Below are 27315 nucleotides of genomic sequence, written 5' to 3'. Positions count from 1 at the left end.
GTGATATCAGATGCTGCCATTTCTAATGGGGTCAAAAAGATGGGGTCCTAGGGATTGACTTCTTTGGATTAAATGAAATATGAGTCACGCTAGCTAGTTAGTGAGGCTACGAGGGACAATAGAACACTGATTTATGAATCCAGGACTTGGCTTCACATCCTTCTCTTCCTGGAACGCTCCCTTCAGGCAATCCCTCAACCTCTTTCAATTTCAGCTCCAACTGTGCCCACCTCCCACCCCACCCCTAGTAACTCCCCAGACTCTCTGTTTTGTTATTTTATCTTATCTCATCCAGTCTTCCCCTCTAGACTAGACTAACTTTTGCCTTAGCTTTAAAAAAGGTCAAGATCTCCCCACTGCATCCTGGGCTATCTCCAGTGGTCCTGATCTATGTCTTTCCATTGACCTCTTATGACTCAGACTCTTACGACTCTGGAGAGGCAGATTACTGCACAGCTCTGCCTCACTCAAATTCAATTCACTTGCAAGTCAAAATATCACCCTCCTGATGTCATTAGTCTTAGAGAATGAAGGACAGACAGCAACCACCGTCCTTTTTTAATTTATATTTTTGTGTAAATGTTGTAAGGTGCTTAATTATTGTTATATATATATATAATATATAATTATATATAATATATAATTATAATTAATAATTATATAGCACTTGCATATAATTTATAAATAAGTAAATTTAGTACAAGTTGGGATTGTGTACTTTTATATAAATATATCCATATGCATGCATGTACATGTATATATATACACATATATGTGCATATACATGTGTATATACGTATGTATGTGTGTTTGTATGTAAGGAAACACATACTGAGAGGTTCAGGATCAAAAAGTTTAGCCATTACTTTTGTTTTATGTAATGGGTTTTTCTACCCACATTTTTTGAATATCTTACCAACCTCTAATCAGATTTAGTTAGTAATGGAGTTAAATAATGATACAAATTATTGACCTACTGAACTTAGTGTGAATGAAGAATAAACTTAATTTATTCACAGTACTGTTTTGGCATTCCATCTCTGACTTGAAAGGTTACTGAGCCCTGCCTGGGATCACGGTTGGAATGCCCTTGAAGGTATATCATCATAAGTGGTTCAGATGACAGGGGAGTCAAGTTGTCCTTTCTCTTTGAGTGTTTCAGAGGTTCCAGACTGGTGCTGATGAAAAGTTCCTTGTCACTTGATAGGGCACTTTCTGACTACGTTTAATTTAACAGCTTTCTTCCTTGAGTTTGTGTACATTAAAATTATTTGGCATGGGTTTTATAGATTAGGAAAAAATGAATGGAAGTTGGAGATACCTACTGCCTTTTTCTTTTGTATTGGCTCAAGTGTGAAGCCCTTTGGGTCTTATTTTTCCTTATCTGAATGAAGATTGCGATGTTTGGGTATTGTGGTTCTGTGGAGAACTGAGGCTGGTGTTTTTCCTACTAGCTTATTTCAACATTACAGTGAGCGCTTCTCTTATGCCTTTTTTTTCTTTTTTTTTTCCCCCTTTTTTTTTTTTAACATTCAGCAGGCCTTCCCAAATGAAGTACACTGTGTTGAAGAAATATTAAAGGTGAGTCATTTAATAATGCCTTTTATTGTTTCTGCATCTAAGTAGGTTGAACACTTTCCATTTATCCTCGTTTTATTTAATTAGTATCACTCTAAAGATTTACAATTACATCCCTGTGATGTGTAGTATTGCTTCCTAGAAATTCCCTCTGGCTTTCAAAAAACAAGTAAATTCAACTCTGGTTTTGTTCAGAAATAGATTAGCTTGGTTTGAGATAGAGGCTGGACTTTAATGTCTGTGGCATCTTTGAAATGACTGGATTTGTTCAACTCTACTCCTAAGTCAAGTGGATAGAGGGCCAGGTCTGGAGTCAGGAAAACCTGAGTTCAAATCCAGCCCCAGAAACTTACTAGCCATGTGACCCTGGGCAAGTCACTTAACTGTTTGCCTCAGTTTCCTCATCTGTAGAATGAGCTGGAAAAGGAAATGGCAAATCTCTCCATTATCTCTGCTAAGAAAACACCAAATGGGATCATGAAGAGTTGGACAGGACTGAAACAATTTGTAAATTAGGCCAAGTGTTCTTTGAATAACACCTAGACACCTGCTTCCTAGGAAATAAACCCTCTGTGTGTGTTCATCATGACAAATACCAAGCTATGCTTGATTCAATCTCAAACGGGCTTTTAAAAACACTATTTAGTGTAGTCTTTTTTTTTTTTGAAGACTGATTCATATTGATACTTGAGGGTGTTGTAATTTTAGACTATCATCCTGCTTGCATATTTAAGTTATTTTAGATTTTTAGACAGCTTTGGGAAAGACCTCAGAGATTTTCTAGTCCAGCCCTCTTATTTTAGATGAAGAATCTCTTTTAGTTTCTGAATACAAAAAGAGCTAAAGGAATAGAAAGTAAAATCATATTCATGTTCCCAAGTCTGATAGGAAGGGTGGACAGATAAGTAATTCTAATGTGTCCATATACTTACTTCCTCTGCCTTCTCTTCTCACTGTTGGGGCTAGAGGAATAGTGACAGAGTATGAAAGAGGCTACAAAGGAAGAATTGGAACATATCATCAGAAATTGAGGATTTTGGGGGCAGCTTGGTGCTGCAGTGGTTAGAGCACTGGTCCTAGAGTCAGGAGGATCTGAGTTCAAATCCAGCCTCAGACATTTACTGGCTGTGTGACCCTGGGGCAAGTCATTTAATCCTGATTGCCTCCCCCTCAAAAAGTTTCTTCCCCAAAACAAACAAACAAACAAACAAACAAAAAGAAATAGATGATTGTTGTGGGGCAGGGTTCAGATCTGTGATTTATCTGCATAGAAAATTCTCAATGAGAAAATTATTCTAGCAATGCAGATTTGCAGTATTTTTTAACGTATAGTTTTGTAGAGTTGCCTGGGACCCTGGGACCAGAAATGATGTGCCATGGTCACATAGTATTTCAGAGGCAGGACTTGAACCCAGGGCTCCATGACTTTAAGACTGGCTAAGTTATCTCTCAGAATGAAACAAAAGCCTTTTAAAAGAAAACTTAAATTTAGTTCTACCTAAAGCCTTATTTGTACAATTATACAGAACTCAAGTTAAAATTATATCAAATTCCCTAGACAGTTAACAGCTTTTTCAGTTTTTCTGTTCTTTTTCACCATCGTTGAGAATGGCCTTTTATACTATGTATATGGAACACAGCGATAGAAAAGAGAGGGAGCATTGAAGGTAGACATGAGCGGATTCAAGGGTCACCAACATTGTTACCTGGTTCATCATTTCTTTTATTTTTTTTTAAAATATTTTTCAGCATTTTTTTTAAGCTCCAAATTTTCTCCCTCCCTCCAGCCCCTTTCCCACTCATTGAAAAGGCAAGCAATAATGGTTCATCATTTCTAAAAAACAGACTTAATAACCAGGAAGAATTTGGAAGGCTCAGTGGTGTGCTGTTTAACTTACTGAAATATCCACTGTATTTTTCTAAAAAGACAAACAACGTTTTTCTTTCTGTTGTTTAGACTGCTTATCATAGAGAGGAAATTCCTGCTCTGTTATTTGCTGGCCTCGCTAACTTTTGAGGTCTTTTCCAACTCTTGGGGTTCCATGACTCTATGAAATGTACTAGAGAAGCAAAGTAACTCAGTATTTAACGAAAGATGAGGATTTTAAAGTGATGGTTGTTTAGAAACAATCACTAATAGAAACTAACCATCTTTTCATTCATGAACAATTGAAGAATAAAATGAAAAATTTACATCTATCAAATGAAGATTTCCTTAGTAGAAGACTCTTTTAGGAAACAAATGTCGTGAGATTTGGAAATTAAAAAAAAATTATAAATGGTCACGTAGAATTACTGACAACATTAATTAATTAATTATTCATTTGTTTCACTCTTTTCTTCCTTGTTGTTCTGAAAATAATCTATGACAAATTTTATACTATTTTTCTTATGAAATATGGCCATTACGTTTTTTCCTTACACAGGCCTGTTGTAGCACTGACTTCAATAGCATGGATTTGACAGAGTCTGTGTATTTGCAGTTTTTGCATGATGTTCCAAAAGTCTCAGGTGAAGCCTCATGCTTTAATAGCTTAAGTCATTATGTCTCCGGGGCAGGAATCCCTTTCTATTTGAGTTTGACACCACTGCTCCAGAAAGCCTTAACACAAAGGAGTGAGATATGGTAGGAGTAGTATCCTAACCCCTGCCTCCATGTAATTTAGGCTAATTTTTCTTTAAAAGGAATTGAGAACATCCTTAAGATTTGGTTGACTTAAGGTACTAAAGGTCCAGGCTGTTCCCATTAATTTCTGATTACTTAAGTACAAAGCTGCCACAAGGAGCTCCAGACCTCTCTGGTGCCTGGGAGAAAAAAAAAACCCCAAAACAGTGGGCAACTTAGATGAGAAAGCTTTGCTCAGCTGAATAAATTCGGGTGTCAGTGCTTATCCTTGTTGAATATCCTTCTCTTGCTATGGCTAAATAAATATCCTTCTCTTAACTGTTTGAATGATATACACATGTCTTATTTATTTCAGGGGCTGTTCTGATTAAAATCCATCCCAAGATAGGCCCTTTCCATTTGCTCAGATGTATTTACCATCTTAAGTTTCTTATGAATCCTGTGTTTATATTTCAAAGTTCCTTCTCAGCTCTGGTCTTTTTCATCAGGAATGCTTGGAAGTCACCTGCTTCATGAAACACACATTTTTTCCCCCTTTAAGATTATACTCAATTCTGGCAGGTATTTTTTTTTTATTTTAGACTTTTGCCATCTTGAATATCACAATTCCAAGGTCTCTTTTCCTTGATGATGGTCGTAGCTACCAATCTTTATGACCCTCTCATGGTTTCAGGTTATTCAAACTCAGTTCTATGTGTAATATATTTTTTTTTTTGACCTGGAAGTTCTGGATTTGGGCTATGATATCCCTGGGATTTGGGGTGTGTGTGTGTGTGTGTGTTTTGTTTCTTTCAGAAGATGATTGGTGGATTCTCATCATCATGCTGCTAATCCAAGCCTTGATTCATACCACTTCCTTCTGATTGGAGGGCTGAAGGGTAGAGTACGAAGTTCTCCCTAATGCCTTCCTTTATAGAGGGCAGAAATGTTACTTTCAGCTCACCCCATCCTGAATTCGCTGCTTTGCCTGATTTCAGCACCATGGAACAAGATGTCAGTGCCCTGCCTCTAGGGTATCCCCCTACCACTTTCCTGCCTCCTTTTGTGTGTTGTCTTCCCCCCCCATTAGATTATAAACTCCTTGAGAGCAGAGACTTTCTATTTATTAATTGTGTCATCGATCGGCACTTAGCATAGTGCCTGGTACAGAGTGAGCACTTAAATGTTTATTGGACTGGATTGGATTATTGGATTCTTTCTATTTTCACTTTTCTCTTCTCGTTCTGAATAGATTTGGGCAATTTTTATTTATTGTTTTTGGAGTGTGGTATCTAAGATTTGTGAGGTCTTTTTGTTTCTGTTTTGTTTTTTTTGGGTCACATCTCTCTGGTATTGTGATGATTCTTAGATTATCTCCCTTTGACCTATTTCCCAAAATACCTTTCATTTTCTAATTTTTAGACTTGATTTTGTTCTGTTGTTTCTTGTTGGCTCATGGAATCATTGATTTCTCATTGTTCAATGATAATTTTCAGGGTGTCTGCTTTTTCATGTTAGGTTTATATTGTCCTATACTAAGCTGCATATCTTCTTTCTAATTTTTTCCCTCTAAAGCTCAAATTTCATTTACAATATTCATATTTTAATCTATTTTTTATTTCTTACAGGGACTCCTAGAGTCTTTGTAACCAAGCAATTACTCTCTTCTTTTGGATGTGTGTCTTGGATATACATCTGTAACCATAAAATTTATTTATCTTCTTCTGTTTACCTTTTTTTAGCCATACTTCCTGATTTGGGACTTTGTTTCAGATCAGGACCAGGTTCTGTCTGTTCCTGCCCTCTTGGATGGAATGGTGGGGCCCTGTGGTTCATGTCTTCTTCCTATATTATTCTTCCACTGTGTCTTCTAGAACCCCTATTAACAAATTACCCTATTTTCTGGTCCTAATTTAAATCTGACTGCCTCCGTAAGACATTGGATCACTGGCCATATTCTTCAGTACTTGGTCATTTTTCTTCGATGCACTGAAACAGGAAGAAGGATAACACACCTATAGGTTCTCAATAACATTTCCAGAATTAATACCACATAACCATTGTCACTTAGCAACTTATCCTGCTCTGAGGTTGTTAGGATTATGGATTTAGAGCTTGGCTACGTGGATGTAAAAGATATTAGTATCTTAAAGGATATGTGACTCAACCTCTTGATTTTATAGGTGAGAAAACAGTCCACAAAAGATGAAGTGACTTGCCCAAGGTCACACACATAGTTATTGATAGCTGGCATTTAAACATTTTCAAATCCAGGGCTCTCTGTACTGTACCATACTGATTCATTTCATTTGTCTATATTCCTTGATCTAGATGAGGGTTCATTATTCTAGTGTCTGTGAACTTTTTTTAATGCATTGTTTTAAGTTATGTTTTTTCAATTAGCAAAAATATTTTCTCACCTTCACACCCTAATTCCATCACTCCTCCACTTGGGAAAACAAACCCCACTACAAACTTAAACAGTCAATCAAAACATTTCCACATTGGCCATTTCCAAAAATTTTTTTTTTCTTGTTCTGCATTTGGCGTCTTTATCCTCTTTATCAAGAGGTAAAAGCATATGTCATCATTACTCCTCCTCCAGAAAAAGTGGTAGGTCATTATGCTGAAAAGAGTTCTTAATTTTTTCAGAGTTCTTCACCCTTACCATATTGTTATCATTGAATTAATTTTCTCCTGGCTCTGTTTGCTTCACTTTGCATCAGATGATATAAGGCTTCACAGGTTTCTCTGAAACCATTCCATTCATCATTTCTTACAACAGAGTAGTATTTTATGACATTTGTATATGTTCATCCGTCTTCAGTTGGTGGGCACTGCTCAAATTATCATTCTTTGCCACCTCAACAGAGTTACATTTGCATCTTTGTACATCTTTAGATTTGATTTTGTGTAGGATAATTCCTCACTTTACCTACCCTCACTCTATCTTCTCCCTTTTCTTTCCTGTTTCCCTGTGGAATGAAATGTATTTCTGTATCCAGCTCTATTTGCACATATGTGTGTATTCCTTCTTTGGACCAGTTTAGAGAAAGTAAAGTTCAAGTATCAATATTGTCCTACCCTCACTTGTTTGTGTAGATATCTACTTGTGAGCCCTAATTATGTGAGATGATTTTCCCTAACCTTGTATTCCTCTTCCTTTCTCTGTCCATGCTTCTCTTAAAATCATCAAGACAAAATAGAAACACTCTCAGGCCTTTTCTAATTAGACTCACTCTATGATCCCGGATGGTGATAGGGCATGTGCCACCCCCTCTTAGCACTTAAGGTGTTTCTCTCTCTTTAATCATTTATTACTCTTTGTTCATGTATACTGTTTTATGTTTCTTTTAACTCCTGGTTTTGGATTTCAAAGTTTCTCTGCAGCTCTGGCCTTTTCTTCAGGAATGCTTGGAGTCCATTATTTCATTAAAGGTCCATTTTCTCCTATAGCATTACATTCAGTTTTGCTGGGTAAGTTTTTCTTAACCTATGTCCTTTGCTAACTGAAATACATTATTCCAAGTTTTCTGCTGCTTTATGGTGGTGGTTGCTAAATCCTGTGTGATCCTGATTGTCACTCTTTGGTATTTGAATTCTTTCTTTCCGGCTGCTTGCAGTATTTTTTCTTTGACCTGGAAGCTCTAAATTTTGTCTCTGATATCCCTGGGAGTTTTCTTTTTAGGGTTCTTCCAGGAGGCATCCAGTATATTATTTCATTTTCTACTTTGCCCTTTAGATTTCTTAAAATATCCTGTCTAGGCTTTTTATGGTGTTATGATTCTTCATTTTTTTTTGTCCTCAGTCTGTTTTCCAGTTCAGTTGTCTTTACTATGAGGTGTCTTACGTTTTCTTCTGTTTTTTTTTTAAAAAATCTTTTGATTTTGTTTTAATATTTCTAGTTGTCTCATAATTATTGGCTCCTATTGGGTCCATTCTAGTTCTCAGAGAATTTCATGTTTGGACGTGTATTTGTATCTCGTTGTCAAGCTGTTAATTCCCTTTCCAATTCTTTCTTCTTTAGCTCTCTTGTCTTCTCTATTTTTCCCTCTACCCTCATTTCATTTACTAAAACTTTTTAAACTTTTTTTTTAAACTGTTGCTTTATCTCTTTCAGGAATTCTAGTTGAAATCTGTGTTTTCTTCTGAGGCATTTCTTGTATTTATTTTGAATTCATTCTGTAATGATTTTGTATCTTTAGTTTCCCTGCCACCGTAATAGATATGGTGGGGTTCTTTTTTTGTTTGCCCACTTTTTCAAACTACTCCTTGACTTTAGCCTTTATGTTAGGGCTGGGCTCTTCCACACTTGTAGAAGAAGGATCTAGGTTGATCTGGTTGCTGTGTTCTTGGTGTATTAAATGTTGTGATCTAAGGGAGAGACTGGAGACTTGTCATCTTTCAATACTCCCAGAGTGTTCTGATAAAGGGCAAAATCAGATTGCTTCTCCTCTGATTTGAGCTCTCTAAATTCCTGACCTAGGTCTAAGCAAATGAGAGGATAAATTTTGTTCCATGTCAGGCTTTGTACAATTGTATGCTGTATCATCAGACACACTTCATTTTGAAGCTTTATTATTCCCCAGCAGCTCCTTTTTCTTGGTGTAAGACTTTAAAAATTTTTTTCTGGTTTACAGTTTATGAAACACTGATTTATAGACTTGTGATGTTTAACCAAAAGGCGGAGGCTGTTTAATGTATTGAACTATACCCATTATGCTTGTCCAAGCAGAATATTTCTTTTATCTGCCCAAACCACTAGTCAGATTTTGTAGAAGGGATTTCTCTTCAATGGGAGGGGATAATACTGAAGTTCTTTTATGGCTAAGCTTCTGAGAAATGATTAAGAAAAAAAAATTAAATGTACCATTTCCAATTATATTATAAAAGGAGAATGTTTCTGCTATTGTATTAATGTTGGGGACAGTCTTGTTCTTTCGATTCTGATACCCTGCTGCCACCCTCTCTTTTAGTTCTCCTTCCCTCCTGATGGCTGGTGGTAGTAATCCAATCAAAATTGCTAGCGGAGGGGGAGTCTCTGAACAGACTTGTCTTACTGAGTCAAATGCAATACTTTATTGTCCTATGTCTAATTGATCCTTTTTTCTTATTCTCTGCGTGATTCCAAGGCTGTCCCATTCCTTCATCTACATATATCTCAGCCCCACCTATCCTGTGTCCTGCTGTGTCCTACTCTGTCTTCCTCTTTCATTGTGTCTTTTAGTTAACAAACTGCCCTTCATATTAAATCTCTCCTTTTTCTTTATAGTCATGAAAACCTGTTTCCCCCCCCTTTCTCCGTCTCTCTATCACGATTCTACAGTACTAAACATTCCCCTGCCTCTGATATGCTGGACCAGAGATAATAGCAGATCTCTCCTATCTCCTCAGTGCCTTTTCCTGACCTTTTGCCATCACTTAGTAAACTTTACCCCCAGGGTCATTTCACCTTTATTTAACATTATTGCTAAATCCTAGTAGCAGCTGAAAGATTTTTATCTTTTGAAAACTTTACTTTTTAAAAATAATTCTGAACTTAAGAAACACCAAACAAATTTCCATATATATAGTAGAATAGAAGAAACTGTGGAACTGTAATATTTATATATTTCTTTTATTTTACATTAATTCATATAACTTTCAAAGCTATATTATATCTTTGTGATTCTAGCAGACCTTTTTCTTCTGTGTATTTTAAAAGTTGCTTCAATAAAATTTGCTTTTTGTTCCCTACTTCATAAATCCACTTTCTTCTACAACCCCTCCCTCCTCCCACCCACCCTGTCCATCGGGAGAAGAAAAACAGTAGCAACAAAAAATAAAAACAAAGATTTTGTGCCAGAAATACATAGTTAAGTGAAACAAATTCTTACATTGAACCTGTCAGAAAATGTAGGTGTGATTTTGTATCGTGAGTCCATCACCTCTCTGTTTAGTATCTTTCTTCTGGATCCTGGTTGATGAATTTGAATTCTTAAATCTTTCACAGTTGTTTGCCTTTTCAGTGTTGTTATTAATGTATACTTCCTTCTCCTACTGCTCACTTTGAACTTCATTTCTTCCTACAAGTCACCAGGATTTCTGGGTTTCTCTGATACCGTCCCTTCCATCCCTTTTATAGTTTCTTACAACATAACAGCCTTCTATTACATTAATATAATTTGTTCATTTATTTCTCAATTGGTGGGCACTTTTTTAGTTTGCAGTTCTTTGCTGTAACAAAAAGAGCTTCTACAAATATTTTCCTAGATTTTGCCCTTTTCCTCTTCTTTGGATCACTTTGAGGATATAGGCCTGGTAAAGGCATCTGGGTAAAAAGATTTGTCCAGTTTATTGACTTTTGGGGCATGGTTCCAGCTTCTACCCTTCTACCTCCCCTGAACCCCAGATCATTATTCTTCCTTTATCAGAGTTTTCATGTGTCTAGTCTCGTAGTCTTCCTCTCTAGGCTAACACCTGCTCTTATATTTGGAGATTATATTATATATGTTGACATCCTTTCATCATTTTATTCCTACGGCACATTGTCTCTTCCAAAACCATTCACTGACTCAGTATGTTTCAAGTCTTATAATCCTTGTTACAGTCAAAAAGTTCTGAGCACGATCATTTTTTAGTAAAGTGCAAATTTATCAATAAATAGTATCTCAGCTTCCCTAGCAGAGCTAACACTCTGAATGAGGGGGACAACTCTCCTTTATAGTTTTGAGGAGTACTGAAAATTGGTAATGAGATCTAGCAACAACTCCCTCCTTCCTCCCTGTGACTAAGAAATGTTCATTTTTCTAGTCCAGCTACATCAGCAAGGACACAGATAGCAAACCGTATTTCTTTGAATAACAAACCAGACATCCTTGAAAGATAGCCTGGATACTAGACCAGACTCTCTGATGTCCACCTGCATTCTTTAGGGGTAACAGATTTCCTTGACACAGGAATAGAATGGTGATTAACAGGAGAACTGGATTTCTAAACTTAACTCATTGCAGGCCAGCCACATTTCTCTGTCCAGAGACAAAGAGTCATGATTTAGGCAGTTACAAGACAATATCCACTAACTGTAAATAGGATCAATTAAAAAAGACACAGAATTAATCTAATTATTTCATCCCTCCTTAACTGCACACCACTGCTCTCTTGACTCAGAAGAGTACTTTGCCTCATACTTACCTGAACAAAATTGATGCAGGCTGTTAGGCATTTCTTCTGCTTGCTCTCGTACCTGAAATGCCATCATCGTATTTTTCCTTACTCTCCCCTTCCTTTTCTCAGAAGTGTTCCCCCTTTTTGACACAGTTAACCTCCAACCCCAACACCTTCTGTCTCTTTTTTATAATCTTTATAATCCTTATGTCATTTATAACCTTTATAACACCTTTATAATCTGAAATCCACATCCACTGGAATTTTCCCTATTGCCCAGTTCTCCTACATCTTTTTAAAAAAATCCTTCACTTGACCCTGCCAGTTCCTTAGCCCATTATCCACTAACTCCTTTGCTAAACTCCTCGAAAAAGCTGTCTGTATTCATTGTCTCTCAGCTGAAACTCCTCTTTCCATATGACCTTGCTTTTCCAGTTACCTGCTAAATCCAATGGCTTCTTCTCAGTCCTCATGCTTCTTGTCCTGTTTGTGGCTTAATTTTCATGCCACTCCTGTCTCTTTGTTCTCTTTATAGCTCTCTGGTGATTCTTTCCCTGTCTACTGTGCCAAATCACGTTTTTTCTCTGATTTTCTCAGAGTTGTCTCTTAGTGAACTCATCAGCTCTCATGGATTCGTTCATCTCTATTCAGATGACTCCTAAATCTCCATGTCTAGCCCTCATCCTCTTCTGCTCTTCTTCCCCACTAAGTGACGACTTTATAGCTATCCTTAGTTGTCCTATAAAGGTCCTAAAATCAGGATATCCAGGGGCAGCTAGATGGCGCAGTGGATAGAGCTCCGGCCTTGGAGTCGGGAGGACCTGAGTTCAAATCCAGCCTCAGACACTTGACACTTACTATCTGTGTGACCTTGGGCAAGTCACTTAACCCTGATTGCTTCACCAAAACAAAAAAAAAAAGTCAGGATATCCAGAAAAATCACAGTTGTCTTCCCCAGATCCACTTCCTTTTCCTAACATAGCCTTTTCTGTTTAAGGTACCACTTTCCTTCTAATTACTCAGGTTCTAATTTTTAGAAGTCTCCTTGAACCTTCTTCTTTCCGCTCTCCCAATCATTTGTCAAATTCTTTTGATGCTACCAATGCAAATTCTCTTGTATCCATCCTGTTCTCTTTTGTTACACAGCTGCCATCATCCCATCTCTCCTGAGCTATTATAATAACATCCTAATTGGTTTCTTTGTTTCTAATCTTCTTGTCATCCTGTACACAGCTACAGGATGACATCTGCATGTCATTCTGGATACTTTACTTTCTCACGTCCCCCTTCTCCAATCATTGTTTAAATCCTGTTCTTCCTATGTTTGTAGTATCTCTAATGTATGTCCCTCTCTCCTGATACAACTACCCTTGTGCAGGTCCTCATCACCTTCCCCCTGGACTGTAGCTTATGGGTTGGTCTTCCTGCCTTAGGAAGGAAGGAATCCATCCTTCACAGAGGGGTCACATTGATCTTGCTAAAAAGAATATCTGACCATTATTCCCGCCCCCCCTTCAGTAAACTCCAGTGGTTTCCCATTACCTTCAAGATGAAATATAAAATTCTCTATTTGGTATTCATAGACTTTTAGTACCTGGCGCCTTGATGAAATGTAAAATTCTCTGTTTGGTTTTCATAGACCTTCAGCACCTGGCGCCTTCCTTTCCTGCTCTCTAACACCTTATTCCCCTCCATGTATTCTGAAATCTAGTCTCACTGGCTTCCATGCTGTTCCTTGAGCAAGATATTTCATCTCCAGACTCCATGCTGTTTCATCATCAATTCCTGATTCTTGGGACTTTGGTCCTTTTTATCTATATACCTCCTACCTTCCCTGGCTTCCTTCAAGTCTTAGCTAAAGTCCTACCTTCTGCAAGAAGACTTTCCTCGTCTTCCTTGACCTTGGTGCCTTCTCCTCTGAAGTAACCTCCAGCTTATCCTGTATGCGTCTTGCTAGTCTATAGTTGTTTGTATGGGGTCCCTGCCATTAGATTGTGAGCCTCCTTGAAAGCACAGTTTCTCTTTTGCCTTAATTTGTATCTAACCCCAGTACTTAGCACAGGGTCTAGCTCCAGCACAAAGTAGTAGGTGCTTAATAAATGTTAGTTGACTAACCAGTGTTCCTAAGGCAGCCCTTCACAAGAAATGCCAACTCTTTAGCCTCTAAGATAAAAGTCAAACTCCTGTTTGTCTTTTAAAGTCCTCCACAGTCTGTTTCTCTCCTTTCTTTCTAGACTGATCTCACATTACTTCCCTTCATGCATTCTGTTGGTCAGCTCGATATTCCCTGTTCAAGACCTTTCCGTTTCCTGGCCAAGACCCTGTGTGCTTAGAATGTTGTCTTCCTCTCCTGCTCATAGACTCCCCATCTTCTTCCAGAACACAGCTCAGGGGCTACCTTCTGTGGGAAACTTTTGCTGATTTCCCCAGTTATTGGTGCTCTCTCAGGCCTCAAGTAACTTTGTATGTGTTCGTATACTTCCAGTATATTGGCTTTGCTCTAGTAGAGTGTAAGCTCCTTGAGGTCAGGACCTGTTTTCTTTTTGTCTTTGAATGTATAGTGCCTAACCTAGCGCAGCACCTATCTCAGTAAATGCTTCTTGAATTAAACTGATCCTTCTCAAAACCAGGTTTCTAGTTTGTAATAAACTTCTTAAAAGAAATCATTTCTGATGCTATGTGGTACTAAATCAAGTAGATGGCCAAATGGGGTTATGCTAGTAAGGTTTCATTACAGGGGATTGGAATGCTAAAGAGAATAGGAAGTCAAAAGATAATTCGATAACAGGCAAGTTTGGCCTTGGAGTACAAAATAATCTTCTCTCTCTCTCTCTCTCTCTTTCTCTCTCTCTCTCTCTCTCTCTCTCTCAATTGGGATTAAATGACTTGCCCAGGGTCACACAGCTAGTAAATTTCAAGTGTCTGGTCTGAGACCAGATTTGAACTCAGGTCCTCCTGACTCCAGGGCTGGTGCTCTATCCACTGCACCACCTAGCTGCTCCCAACACTCCTTTTCAACAACCCAAAAGGTGACTCTATGCATGAACATCATCAGATGATCGATATTGAAATCAGATTGATTATACACTTTGCAGCCGAAGGTTGAGGGGCTTTATACGGTCAGTTGAAACAAGACCTGGAGCTGACTCTGGCTCAGATCATGAGTTTCTCATTGCAAAATTCAGACTGAAATTGAAGAAAGTAGGGAAAACCATCAGACTGTTTTGGTATGACAATATAACATCCCTTAGGAGGATGAAATGGTGCTGAGGAGTAGATTAAGGGATTAGATCTGGTAGTTAAGAGTGCCTCAAAAACTTCAGTCACAATGGTGTACAGCAGGCAGCAACAAAAATTTCCCCCCCCCCCAACAAAAAGAACAAGAAAGCAAAATGGTCTGAAGAGACTCTAAAGATAGCTAAGGAAAGGGAAAGATATACCCACCTGAATGCAGAATTCTACAGAATAGCAAGGAGAGATAAGGTTTTCTTAAATGAGCAATGAAACGAATAGAAGAAAATAATAGAATGGGAGAGACGAGATCTCTTCAAGAGAACTGAAAATATGAAGGGAACATTTCATGCAAAAAATGATAAAAATGGTAGGAACTTAACAGAAGTAGAGGAAGAACTATACAAGAAAGATCTTAACATTGCTAATAATAACAACGGTGTGGCTACTGATCTCGAGCCAGATATCCTGGAGAATGAAGACAAGTTAGCCTTAGGATGGTTTGCTAATAATAAGGCTTATGGTGATAATGGAATCACAGCTGAGCTATTTAAAACCCTAAAAGATGATCTTGTTAAAGTACTGCACTCATTATGCCAGCAAATTTGGAAAACTCAACAGTGGCCATTGCCTTGGAGAAGATCAGTTTACATCTCAATACCGTGAAATGCTCAAATTACCAAATAATTGTGCTCATTTCACATTTCAGCAAGATTATGCTTAAGATTCTGCAAGCTAGAATTCAGCAACGTGTGAACCGAGAATTACCAGAAGAGCAGGCTGGTTTTCAGAGAGGCAGATGAACTAGAGACCAAATTACCAACATTTGCTGAATTATAGAGAAAGCAAGGGAGTTCCAGAAAAGCATCTGCTTCTCCTTTATTGACTATACTAAAGCCTTTGACTATGTGAATCACAGCAAATGTGTTCTCAAAGTCCTTGAAGAGATAGGAATACCAAAGCATCTCACTTGTTTCTTGAGGAACCTGGATGCAGGTCAAGAAGCATTAGTTAGAACTGAACATAACAATTGATTGGTTTAAAAATCGAAAAAGAGTATGACAAGGCTGTATATTGTTACTTTGTAAAACTTATATGCAGAGTACATCATGCAAAATGTCAGGCAGGATGAATGAAAAGCCAGAATTAAGATTGTGGGGAGATATGTCAATGATCTCAGATATGCAGACAATACCATTTTGATGGCGAAAAGTGAAGAAGAATTAATAAGCCTCTTGATGAGGATAAGAGAGGATGCTATAAAAGCCGGCTTGTAGCTTAACATCTAAAAAACTAAGATCTTGGTGACTGGTCACATCAATTCCTGGCAAATAGAAGGAGAAGGAAAGGAAACTGTCAAGATTTTATGTTCTTGGGCTCAAAGATCATTGCAAACTGCAATTGCAGCCATGAAATGAAAAGCCACTTGCTACTTGGAAGGAAAGCTAGCATCATAAAAAGCAGAAATATCGTCTTGTCAACAAAGGTATGGTTCTTCTTGCAGTAATGTATGGCTGTGAGAATTGGACTATAAGGAAAGCTGAGTTAGTGCCTCCAAATCGATACTTTTGAATTATGATGCTGGAGAAGATTTTTGAGAATCCCTTGGACAGCAAGGAGGCAAATCAGTCAATACTTAGGGAAATTAATTCACTGGAAGGTCAAATACAGAAGCTGAAGCTTAAATCATTTGGCCACATGAGAAGACTTTACTTATTGGAAAAGACCCTGATGCTGAGAAGGATTGAAGGTGAAAGGGAAAGAGAATGGCAGAGGATGAGATGGATAAATGGAAACAATGAACATGAACTTGGACAGACTTTGAGAGACAGTGGAGGACTGAAGAGCCTGACATACTGTGGTCCATAGGGTCACAAAGAGTTGGACGCCACTAAATAACAACAAAGTAAGGTTTACGAAGTACTTAAGAAGACTAAATTTTTATCATTGCTTATCTTGTTTGTTTTAACTTTTTTTTTTTAAAGATTTTTAACAGATTTAACTTTCCCACCTAAACTGTAAGTTCAGGTACTAGGTGCTTGGAATAAAATTTAGGAGAAAGATTACAGAAATCACTGAAATCTCTTTTGGCCTGAAGAAGATAAGTGACAACAGATTTTTATCTTGTTTTGTTGTTGTTAAGCAGAATAAGAAAAATAAGAACGTTTGCTAATGTATGTCAGGGAAATGTCAAGTGCATTGAAACTTAGCAAGTCAAAATGACAGCCAAGATTTTTTATTTGCGTAGTTTAAACAGGAAAGTTATGCCATTTCAAGTTGAATATTTCCTGCAAATACAATACCAAAGCAGAATGTATCCTGCCTGATAATATAGTGGATTCAGTAAGCTTCCATGATTATTGTCTGTCATTCTCTGGTTTGTGCTTCAGTAGTTCGTTCAGCAGTCCAGCTATTTTAATATGGGCATGTTTAAATGTAAGTCACTTGTTTAGTAGAATTTAGAGACTTTATTTTTTAAGCTGCATGTTATTAAATCAATATTTTTAAAAAGATACATATGTTTTTAATAACTCATTCTGATTTTTTTCCTCACTGAATTAATTTTTATTCATTTATGCTGAAGATGTTCAACTTTTTGCATATATGATGGTTAACCTATTAAATTTTTTTAAGGAAATGGATCACAACCTGTCACTCAAGGTTTTTGCTAACCGGAGGACTGCTTTCCTTACACATTAATTTTAAATGAACTAAATAAAATACCAGGAAATGTCTTATTTATAATTACTTTCCCTTTCTTCTGATTTTTTTCAGGAAATGACCCATTCATGGCCTCCACCCTTAACAGCAATCCATACTCCTAATACTGCTGAATCTTCAAAATTTCCTTTCCCAGCAAAGGTAAAATTTTTAAGCACATTAAAAACTTAGCCTATTGCTTAATGGAGCATTGGAATAATAAGCAGTGAAAACAAAAGCAAAAAACTCTGATTTCTTAACTAGAGAATTGAGTTCAAATATGGCCTCAGACATTTACTAGCTAGTTGACCCTGGGTAAGTCACTTACTTATCCTCTCTCTGCAGTTTCCTTAACTCTAAAATGGGGCTGATAATGAGACCCACCTTTCAGGGTTGTTGTGAGGATTAAATGAGATATTTCTAAAGCACTTAGCACACTGCCATGTACATAGTAGGTGCTTAATAAATGCTCCTTCCTACCTACTTGCCTTTGTCCCTCTATCCTTCCTTCCCTCACCTGGAATTTGAGATCTTAGTTCTAGGTCCTACCGTGACCCTGGACAAGTAATTTGTTATCTTTGTGCCTCAGTTTCCTCTTTTTTAAAATGAGGATGTTGAATTAAGATTATCTCCATTGTTATTCCAGCTCTTAAGTTCTGTGTGACTTTGAAAAGTCCTTAGGAACAGTTTAAATTAGTTTATGAGTAGTATAACAATGGCTATGTATGTTTTCAGACAAGTTTTTTTTTACAATTCATTTTTTTTCTTCTGAACTTATCAAACACCAAAAAGATCAAATATTTCCATAATACATTAAAATAGTACTTTATATGAAATGATGAATCTCTGTTATCTGTGGCTTGCTCTTTTAAAGTATATAACAAATTCTCATATATTCAACATGTTACCTTTAAAGCTGTCCTCCTTGACTATATTTCCTTATGAACTTCTTTTATCTTTTGTGCATTTAAAAAATCTTTCAGTGGCCTTCTTTCTGTATCACTGTTACTAAAATACTCCCCACCACCATTACCACCACTTAAAGAAACAAAAAAAAACCATTGTTGTAATAAATAAATAAGTATAACCAGGCAAGGCAAATCTACATAGTGGTCGGGCATGAAAATGTATGTCTCTTTGAGTCCATTACGTCAAAATAAATTGAATAACATGTTTGTCGTAATTTCCTCCGTGGTCAGTTACTGCTTTAATCAGAGTTTTTAAGGCTTTCAAAATTGATTTTATAAATTGTCCCCTTCCCTCTGCTCACTTTACTCTGTATCGGTTCATATGTTGTTTCATGATTTTCTGAAGTCATATTTTGTCATTTCTTCGAGTGCAATAATATTACCTTACATGTATATATCATAATTTGTTCAGCCTTTCTCTAATTGATGACCAACCCTTATCCCTCACTTTCCACTTTTTAAAAATTCCCTTCAGGATCTTCCCTCTGAAGCTGGTTTGTTTTCACTCTTAACTGTTCCCTCCCAGGTATTATTCTTCCCCATCTCCTACTATCCTATTTACACACTCGACTCTTTGTCTCACCGATGCATGCTCTCATTATCTATGGAGGAAAGGGGCATATTCTTAGAGAAATCTGGCAGGGTAATGCGTGAGTCAAGAAAAGCCATATGCATGGCGTAACTCACAACTCTAGACGGTACATCTGGACGTCATTAGTCCATTCAAGAGTATTTGTACCACAAGAAGCTGCTTTTCCAGTAGCTGCTCTTCTTACCCTCAGTTCAGTTGTTTTTCAGTTGTGTCCAACTCTTAGTGATTCCATTTGGGGTTGCTCTTCTTGGCAAAGATACTGGAGTGGTTTGCCATTTCCTTCTCCAGCTCATTTTATAGATGAGGAAACTGAGGCAACCAGGGTTATGTGACTTGCCCAGGGCTGCACAGCTAGTGTGTGTCAGAGACGAGATTTGAACTCAGGAGGATGAGTCTTCCTGTTTCCAAGTCCAGTGCTCTATCCACAGTGCCACCTAGCTGCCCTAATCCTACTGTTCTCCAACCAGGCAAATCCTCTTCCTCTTTCAAGCTGACAGCATTATAAACTCTTTTAATATATAATCACCCCTAAAAGGTCTCTGAGGGAGTGTTACCCTCTTAATTTAGCTGGCAGTTTCCATTAAGCCAGAGGAGTATCCAGCAAACCTGGCTGGGTAAGTGCAAACAAACCCAGCCAGATATTCATTCCCTGGGATACTGTATCCTCCAGGCTTAGAATCCTTTCCTTTAAAGCAGAGCAACTACAAAATGTCTCTTCCCCCTTCTGCTTTTTCCTGTCAAACCAAAGAAGGCAGCAGAGAACCACAGATACTTCAAAAATTATTAAACTCATCTATTTTCATTCTGAACTTAACAGATATAAAGCAAAATGGGCATTTCCAGATACATAGTAGAAAAGAAAGAGTATTGTACGTGAAATTACCAAGCTAATATTTATAGTTTGCTCTTCTTTTTAAATGTAATAAATTCAACATATAACTTTAATAGCCGTTCTACTTGTCTGCCATTCCTTCTCACCTTTCTGTTCTCTTCTGTGCGTTTGCAAAAAAATGCTTCAGAGGCTCACTTTTCTATATTTTGTTTTCCTTTCATTTTGGTTAAGGTGTATATATCTCCTTTTCCTCCTGGCCCCCGTCACCTACCCCATTGAAAACCAGATGAAACCCTCGTCAAAACATGCAGAGTTAAGGAAAACAAATGTCCCCATTGACCAACTTCAAAAATGTTTGTCTTCTGTACGTTGAGTACGTTGCCTGTCTTCCAGTAGGTCGATTGGATGCTCCGTCACCAACCTTCTGTAATCATAGTTGGTCACTGCATTGCTCAGAATTCTTAAATCTTTAAAAGCTTCCTTTCTGCGCAATATTGTCGATACTGTATCAGCTGTTCTCTTGGACGTGATCATTTCACTCTCATCAGTTCATTCAGGAATTACTGGACTTCTCTGAAATGAGTCCTTTCACCCCTTATTACAGTACAATCACGTTTCACTCCATTCATGAGCCCAATTGGTTCAGCTATTCTCCTTTGACAGCCACCCATTTAGTTTGCAGTTCTTTGTTATAACAAAAATTAGCTGCTACAAATATTTTCATACTTATGAGTCTTTTTTTTTCTGTTTGTTTTACTGGTGTTAGTGTTCATTAGACACAGTCCAGTCACTTTAGGGGCATAAATCTTAATTGCTTTCCAAGTTGACTGGACTAATTCCCAAATCCACCAAGAGTGAAGTCATGTGCTGGTTTTCCTGCAGTCCTTCCAGTGGTTGTCATTTTCCATTTTTGCCCTCTTTGCCAGTCTTGATAGGTGTGAGGTAGAGCTTCATAGTGAACAACAGGTACTTCTGGGGAGCTTTACCTCCCTACATGCCCCTGGAAAGCGATAGCTGAGCCTGAATCTCTAATCTGATGTGAGAGGGTCACTCTCTCTTCAGTCGGTAAGGAACTGGTTGCTGAAACCATTTTGTTAGTTGATACTTCTTGGCTGTCACCTTATTCCCAAAACCTCAGTAGAGCTGGCTTTTCAACTACCTGCTCAGTCTTTCCTTTACTGTCCGTGTGTAGCCATGCTTCTTTGGCCTCTTCCCTAAGTTTCAGTGGCTCAAATCAGTGCCTTCGGATACCCGGTAACTCACCTTGCACTGAAAAGGTCAAATCTCACCAAATCTCTCCCTGTGAAATGAATGGTCCTTGTTTAATTATTTCATGGTTTTCTAACATTTGTCTGATGTTTCATATTTTTTACTTTTGCCTTTGTTCCTTAAAATAGTTACACGCAAATGAGCCAATGGATCACATGGTGCTTTGTAGCCCCACCCATTCTTCAGTCCATTTCTTTAAACTTACATTTTATCAGTTTTTAATGAATAGAAATTCTTTTTCTGTCCCTTTATACCATTGAACTGTTCACATACAAAATAGCTGGCACTCTATATCATTTCCAAAGTATTTTAATCCTTTACATTAAGGTTCCTTAAGTGTTGTTTTGTCATGAACCCCTCGGGCAGTTGGACTGCTTCTCAGAATAATGTTTTAAAATGCATAAAATAGAATTACAGAGGGAACCAAATATATCAAAATACAGTTAATGCAGGATTTTTTAAAAAACAAGTTCATAGACCCCAAGTTAGGTATCTCTGTTTTTCCTTTATACCGGAGTCCCTTTTGCACCCAAACTACTCACAACTTATCTGGAAACTGTTTCTTTACATGCATATTTTAGTAGTTACTATTTTTTTTAAGGCAATTGGGGTTAAGTGACTTGCCCAGGGTCACACAGCTAGTAAGTGTCAAGCGTTTGGCCTGAGGTCGGATTTGAACTCAGGTCCTCCTGACTTCAGGGCCAGTACTCTATATCCAGTAGTTACTATTAATCCAGAGCACATTTTCTATTCCTTCTAGGCACCTATATGTGCCTGGTTATGTTTTATCTGTTGTATATGAAAGAGACAACATCTTACATCCATTACTGTTTGCTTTAATTCTTTTTCTTTATGGAAAAATCATTTTGCCCCTTTTAGTACTAAGGTATTTCATATGAAAATGTAATACCTTAAACTAATTTTGAAGGAGTCCATTACTTTGACAAAGTTTTACCACTTTATTTTCTAAACTACTTATTTTCCTTCCTCTCGAGTTTTTGTTTTCATTTTTAAAAACCTCTTGTCCATTTCTTCTAGATATTCATGTAGTACTTGTGGAAAATCCATTTTTTTTCCTTTGAGTTTCTGCTTGTCTTTTCTGTGGAAGGACTCTTTTTCTAATTTGGATATTTTTGTTATCTGATTCTGTACAAATTCTTTAGAGTGGTTAGTTTCTTCTTCTATTCATTCCTATCTTATTAATTTCTGAACTGGGGCTTTGCTCCTGGCCCAGGCCTTTATCACTCGTGCAGGGGTGGTGAACCTTGGTAGATTTCAACACTGTCTTTCTTTCTTGATCTCTACTACCTGGCGGGTATCTGTGCTTAGCACTCTGGTAGTTTTTGACTCACTTCAATGTTGAGGTAGAGAAGATGGACCTCTATGTCCTGGTCCAAGCATTGCTCCCAATGGCTACTAAGATCCACCCTATGTGTATCCAATTACCCATAGATTTTCCGAAGGTCCTCTGCTCCTTCTGCCTCCACGTCACAGAGTCTTGCTGGGTTAGAGCAATTCTCTATCGCATCTCTGTTCTGTCTTGTGAATTGGCGTTGACTCTTTCAATAGGCCCCTTTTCCTATTGCCTGTGGACTTCTGCCTGATTTTTAAAAATGCAGTTTTGTGGTAGTAACTTACTCTTGTTTTTCATAAAATTTCTTGAACATCATTTCATCTGGTGCTATTTTTGTTTTGGCAGAAATAGGTGTATGGGCGTTGGACTGCCTGCCTCAATTCAAGCAATCTCTTGGGTTTCACCCAAGTATTTTATATTTGTTCTTAGAAATTGGTGCTTAAACTATTAAAATATAGTATCTGTGAAGAAGAAGTTTGCCTAACTGAGCTTGGGCCAACTAATAATATATTAATGAAATGTAGTTGTAATTTCTTTATGGAAATTTGTGTTTTCTTGCTCTTTTAATAATAAGCAAATCATGACCTTAAAGTAAATATTAGATAATATCATTTTCTTTTGTATTTAGTGTAATATTAAATTTAATGAATTTTAATTTGACTCTTTTCCTTGGGATTCCATTTGGGTTTGCATAAGAAATTTACCATACTTTATATTTCCTTTGATAACGAACCCCATGGGCATAAGGGTTGCTCCCCATGATTTGTGCCTAGAAGATATATCACAAATATATTTAATTATGCTCCAAGTCACTTTTTTCTTTGCAGTCTTCTATTTTGTTACTATATTAGCTCATCTGCATTTTTAAAGTGAAGATTGTTAGTGATTTGAATTTATAAAATAGCCAAGAAAGCAGAAAAATAGTTTTTCCACATTAAAAGCCAATAACATTATGATAGCTTTGTACTTATGAGATTCATGAATCTTCCTAAAGTTATTAATGTGAGCTTTTGTTGTTTTCCAGGAATTTCAGCACATTGAATCTGTATTGCAGAACCACAGTAAGTCAACCTTTGTAGCCTGTTGTTACAAAGGGAAATTGAGCATCATAGTTTCTGATTTGGTCAAATTTAATAGTAAGGTTTCATGGTAGAGTCAGAAAATGATTGCCTTAGGGACAAAAGAGAAAAACTGTGAACATGACCACCGGTAATATCCTATTACCATTACTATTATTTTTCTTTTTGGATATCGGTCTTCCCTGCCTCACCCAAGCTACAAATGCAACGACTACTCAGTTGCTGGACCTCACCAGTGATTAGCACAGAAACTTGGACGTATTCTGTTTCTGACGTGGATGAGTTAAGCCTTTCGTAGGTAATGTTGTGGTCCTTCACTCCTCGGGACTTACCGTGTGGGTACTCGATTTAATATGGACGTCTTTAGGACATTTACCCTTCCTGCAGCTCAGAACTCCCACGTTCATGCCATCTACCAACCTCAGCCTTCCCAGGAACAAAACCATTGGCATCTACTATGCATGAATGATGTTGCTGATTTTTGTTTTATGAGTGGAATCCAAGTATAACCAAATCAAGTCAATCAACATTTATTAAGTGCCTACTATGTGCCAGGCACTGTACTTAGCAGTGGTTTCTCTATTTTCTGTGAATGTTCTTTTACTTTGCTTCATGAATATGGAAAATTTTAAAACTTGGTTTAAAGAAAAAGAGAGGTAGCTACAGCCTTTCCCAGACCTTTTGATAAATTAGTCTTGTTTCCTAATCAAACTTCCAAAAACAAATACATACACACACACACACACGCGCACACACACACACACACACACACTCCCCTACATCTTGAAAGGGAAGGAAAGCAAAAGGATAGAAATCTTGAACAAACTCTACTCTCTTTCACTTACTGTGTTCAGTTCACTCTTCCGTTGTTTAATTTGCTGCTTTTTTTGTAGCTTGGGGGATGGGACACAGTAAGTGAAAATAAGGAAAGGGAAAACAGAGATCGATGATGCATCTAGATGGATCAGGATAATGGATCTAGAGACTGAGAACATGATATGTAGCAAAGTACTCATGACATCTAAATTGCACTATGATAGAAAATTGTGATTGTGCTACTGTAGGATTTGCTGTGTATTTAAAAAAAAGGTTAAGGAATTGTGGCAATACTTAGGTAGTAAGAAAACCCAGGTTGGCACCCTGATTCTGCCACTGTGTGACCTTGGCCAGGTCATTTAACTTTTGCCCTACTTTACAACAATAGCACATATTTGTTTAACTATAATAACTGGTGTTTATAGGGCATTTTAAGGTTTTTACATTACTTTACATACATTGTTATTTTTATCTAAAAATTGGCACATCACTGAGCTATGAAACACACATTTTTATCACAGTTTTATAGATGTGGCTGATGATGTACAAAGAAGAGTGACTGTTGATTAGTTTCTACTTAATATACTTCTCTCTCTTCACAGAACAGCATGGTACATCTTCAAAAACATGTTCTAATTCTCAGCCGGCAACATCGTAAGTGTCCCAAGTTTGTTCATGGAGGAAGGGGTTCAGGTGGCATTGTGATGTTGTGGTTGTCCATCTAAATACATTTAAACATAGGATTTTGTTGAGCCTTTAATGTTAACTCTTTGCAATTAGATTGTGGTACTATTTTATATTGATGTTCAAAAGATTACTTAATCTCCAATTACTCGAGATTTTATTTTGTCTTGATCATTATAATTAGTATATGTATACACGTTCGTTTTACATTTTACAATTCTTTTATCTTTTAAAGTCTAAATATAGTATTTAGATACTGATGCCCTATAAGAAAGAATCACAAAAGTATATTTATTTTTTGTTTGATTACTTAGGCACAGAATAAAGCAAAATTAGACTTAAAAAAAGCTTTTTGAAAGGAAATGAAATTCAGTGTCTTCACCCTGTCATTGCTAAATTTCTACATTTTGGAGCTTATAGACCTCAGTAACATTTTAAGTATCATTGGATTTTCGAAGCTTGCATTCTTGAGAAATTACAGTTTCATGGTTGTACGTTCTACGTTTTGTCAGTGATTGCTGGTATTAATAGAAAACTTCTTTCAGCACTCACTCGGTCACTTTTGTTGCTCTCGATCCAGGGTTTCATTGGTTAAAGAACTTTTTCTGCCAAAGTGGAACAGCACCTGCTTTGCAAGGGAGAGTCTTAGTGGGTCATCTCAGGCCCAGCACAGTGAAGTCCTTTGTGTGAGTCCCTATAATCAGTTGATAACAGCAGGCTGGATTAGCAATTAGTGATGGGCCTCATATGGCTCGGGATCAATGATGCCAGAGTTGTTATACCTGCTTGTAATAATTTATGATGCATTTTTAAAAAACAATTCATTGATTTGTAACGCGCCATATCCTCCAGAGGCCTCCAGGTAAGAAATGATTCTGTTTTGACTTGGTGTTATGTAAAAGAAATATTTCTTCTACCTTCCTTACGTATAACAACAGTGGGGCAGCAAGCACGAGATTCTAGTCTGCTCTGACTCATGACCACCTTGCTGCCACAACCTGCCCTTGCTGGTTGTAGTTCTTCACAATTTTCTTTTAAAATAGCTTAAGGAATGATTTTCTAAAAGTAAAAAGTGTACCAACCAATAATATAAAATGTGATTAACCTACTCAGACAATGCCAAAGAAAACCATATTTGTGCTCTAATAATTTGGGGGTAGGGACAAACCTGATGATAAAGATGAAATAAATTACCTTGCAGGCTTAAAATTATTAAGCTTCATCTTAAATTTTAAGAGGTAGGTTAGATGAGTTAAACCATTGTTCTTTTCAGAACAGCAATTAGATGGTCCTTAAAAATGTGGAGCTTTTTTACTTTCTTAAGTAAATTTATATACTTTCAATATGCCTTCTAGCATACATTTGGGGTTAACTCTTTGCAGTTAGATTAATTGATACTGTTTTATATTGTTGCTAATGTATATTGCTAGATATGTTGCTATATACAACATACAAAAATAGTCAATATGTAGACTATTTTAATAAATAGCTTTCAGTGGATTTAGTAACTACTAAACTTACAGTTTAGTCTATATTATAGTCTAAATTTAAACTATAATTCTGTTGATAGGTAGATATTGGTACATCCTCCAAGCCAGAAGAGACTCAACTCTACATAGGTGGGAAATACACGTAGGAGATCAGGAAATAGAATAAATATATCCAGAAGCCACCAGGAAGCTGGATGATGGGGGTAGAACATTGGCCTACCAGTTCTTGAGAACAGTTTCTTTGCCTTTGAGAGAGAGAGCCAACCCATGGAGATAGGTGGGGGAAGAAGAACCTTAGTATATAGTAAGTGATCCTAAAAGAGTGAGGAACAGTCCAGTATGGTTGGACCATGCCATGAAGTACGTGTTTGGAAGTAATGTCTAAGAAGAGTAGAAAAATAGGGAAGAGCTAGGTTTTTGGAGAACTTTAAATGTCAAGGGAATACACATTGGATTTAGATGTAATGGAGAGCCACTGTGGGGTTTATTAAGTAAGTGGGGAGTAGAGATGACATGGTCAAACCTGTTCTTTAGGAAAATATTTTGGCTGTGATATGGAGGATATATCGAAATAGGAAAAGATTTGAGTCAAGAAGACCAATTGGGAGGGTATTGTAATAGTACAGGTAAGAGATTATGAGGGCCTAAACTAGGGTAGTAGCTATGAGAGAACAGAGAAGGAGGTATTTAAGAATAATGTTGTGAATGTAGAAATGACCAGATTTGACAACTGATTGGAGGTGTGGGCTGAATGAGATTGAGGAGTTGAATAACATTAAAGTTGTGAACTTGGGTGACTTGGAGGATGGTTGTGCCCTCAGTAATGATAGTTAAGTTTGAAGGAAGGATGAATTTGAGGAATAGATGATGATTTTTGTTTTGGACATGTTGGGTTTGATATACCTAAGGAACATTAGGTTCAAAATGTCCATTGGCTAATTGGAGATGCTGGATTGGAGTTCAGAAAAGAT

The 27315-nt window shown here is 37.2% G+C and overlaps 1 protein-coding gene across 9 annotated transcripts in view; it reads left to right on the top strand.

The window, feature by feature from the left end:
- Positions 1 to 27315, top strand: part of AFF1 (AF4/FMR2 family member 1) — a 175967-nt gene that overhangs the window by 107239 nt on the left and 41413 nt on the right. For 6 of the 9 annotated variants that reach the window (XM_027853355.1, XM_027853351.1, XM_027853352.1 and 3 more), the window contains 4 exons: positions 1537 to 1581; positions 17336 to 17422; positions 23300 to 23336; positions 24773 to 24824. In XM_027853355.1, the coding sequence (XP_027709156.1) occupies positions 1537 to 1581; positions 17336 to 17422; positions 23300 to 23336; positions 24773 to 24824 (221 nt within the window). The remainder of the gene's footprint in view (positions 1 to 1536; positions 1582 to 17335; positions 17423 to 23299; positions 23337 to 24772; positions 24825 to 27315) is intronic. The other 3 variants (XM_027853353.1, XM_027853358.1, XM_027853350.1) reach the window with 2 other exon arrangements.

Source organism: Vombatus ursinus, unplaced genomic scaffold (assembly GCF_900497805.2).
Source record: "Vombatus ursinus unplaced genomic scaffold, bare-nosed wombat genome assembly UNPS02009975.1, whole genome shotgun sequence".
NCBI classification, from domain to species: Eukaryota; Metazoa; Chordata; class Mammalia; order Diprotodontia; family Vombatidae; genus Vombatus; species Vombatus ursinus.
The sequence above is the reverse complement of the archived record's forward strand: the minus strand, read 5'-3'. Positions and strand labels throughout refer to the sequence as shown.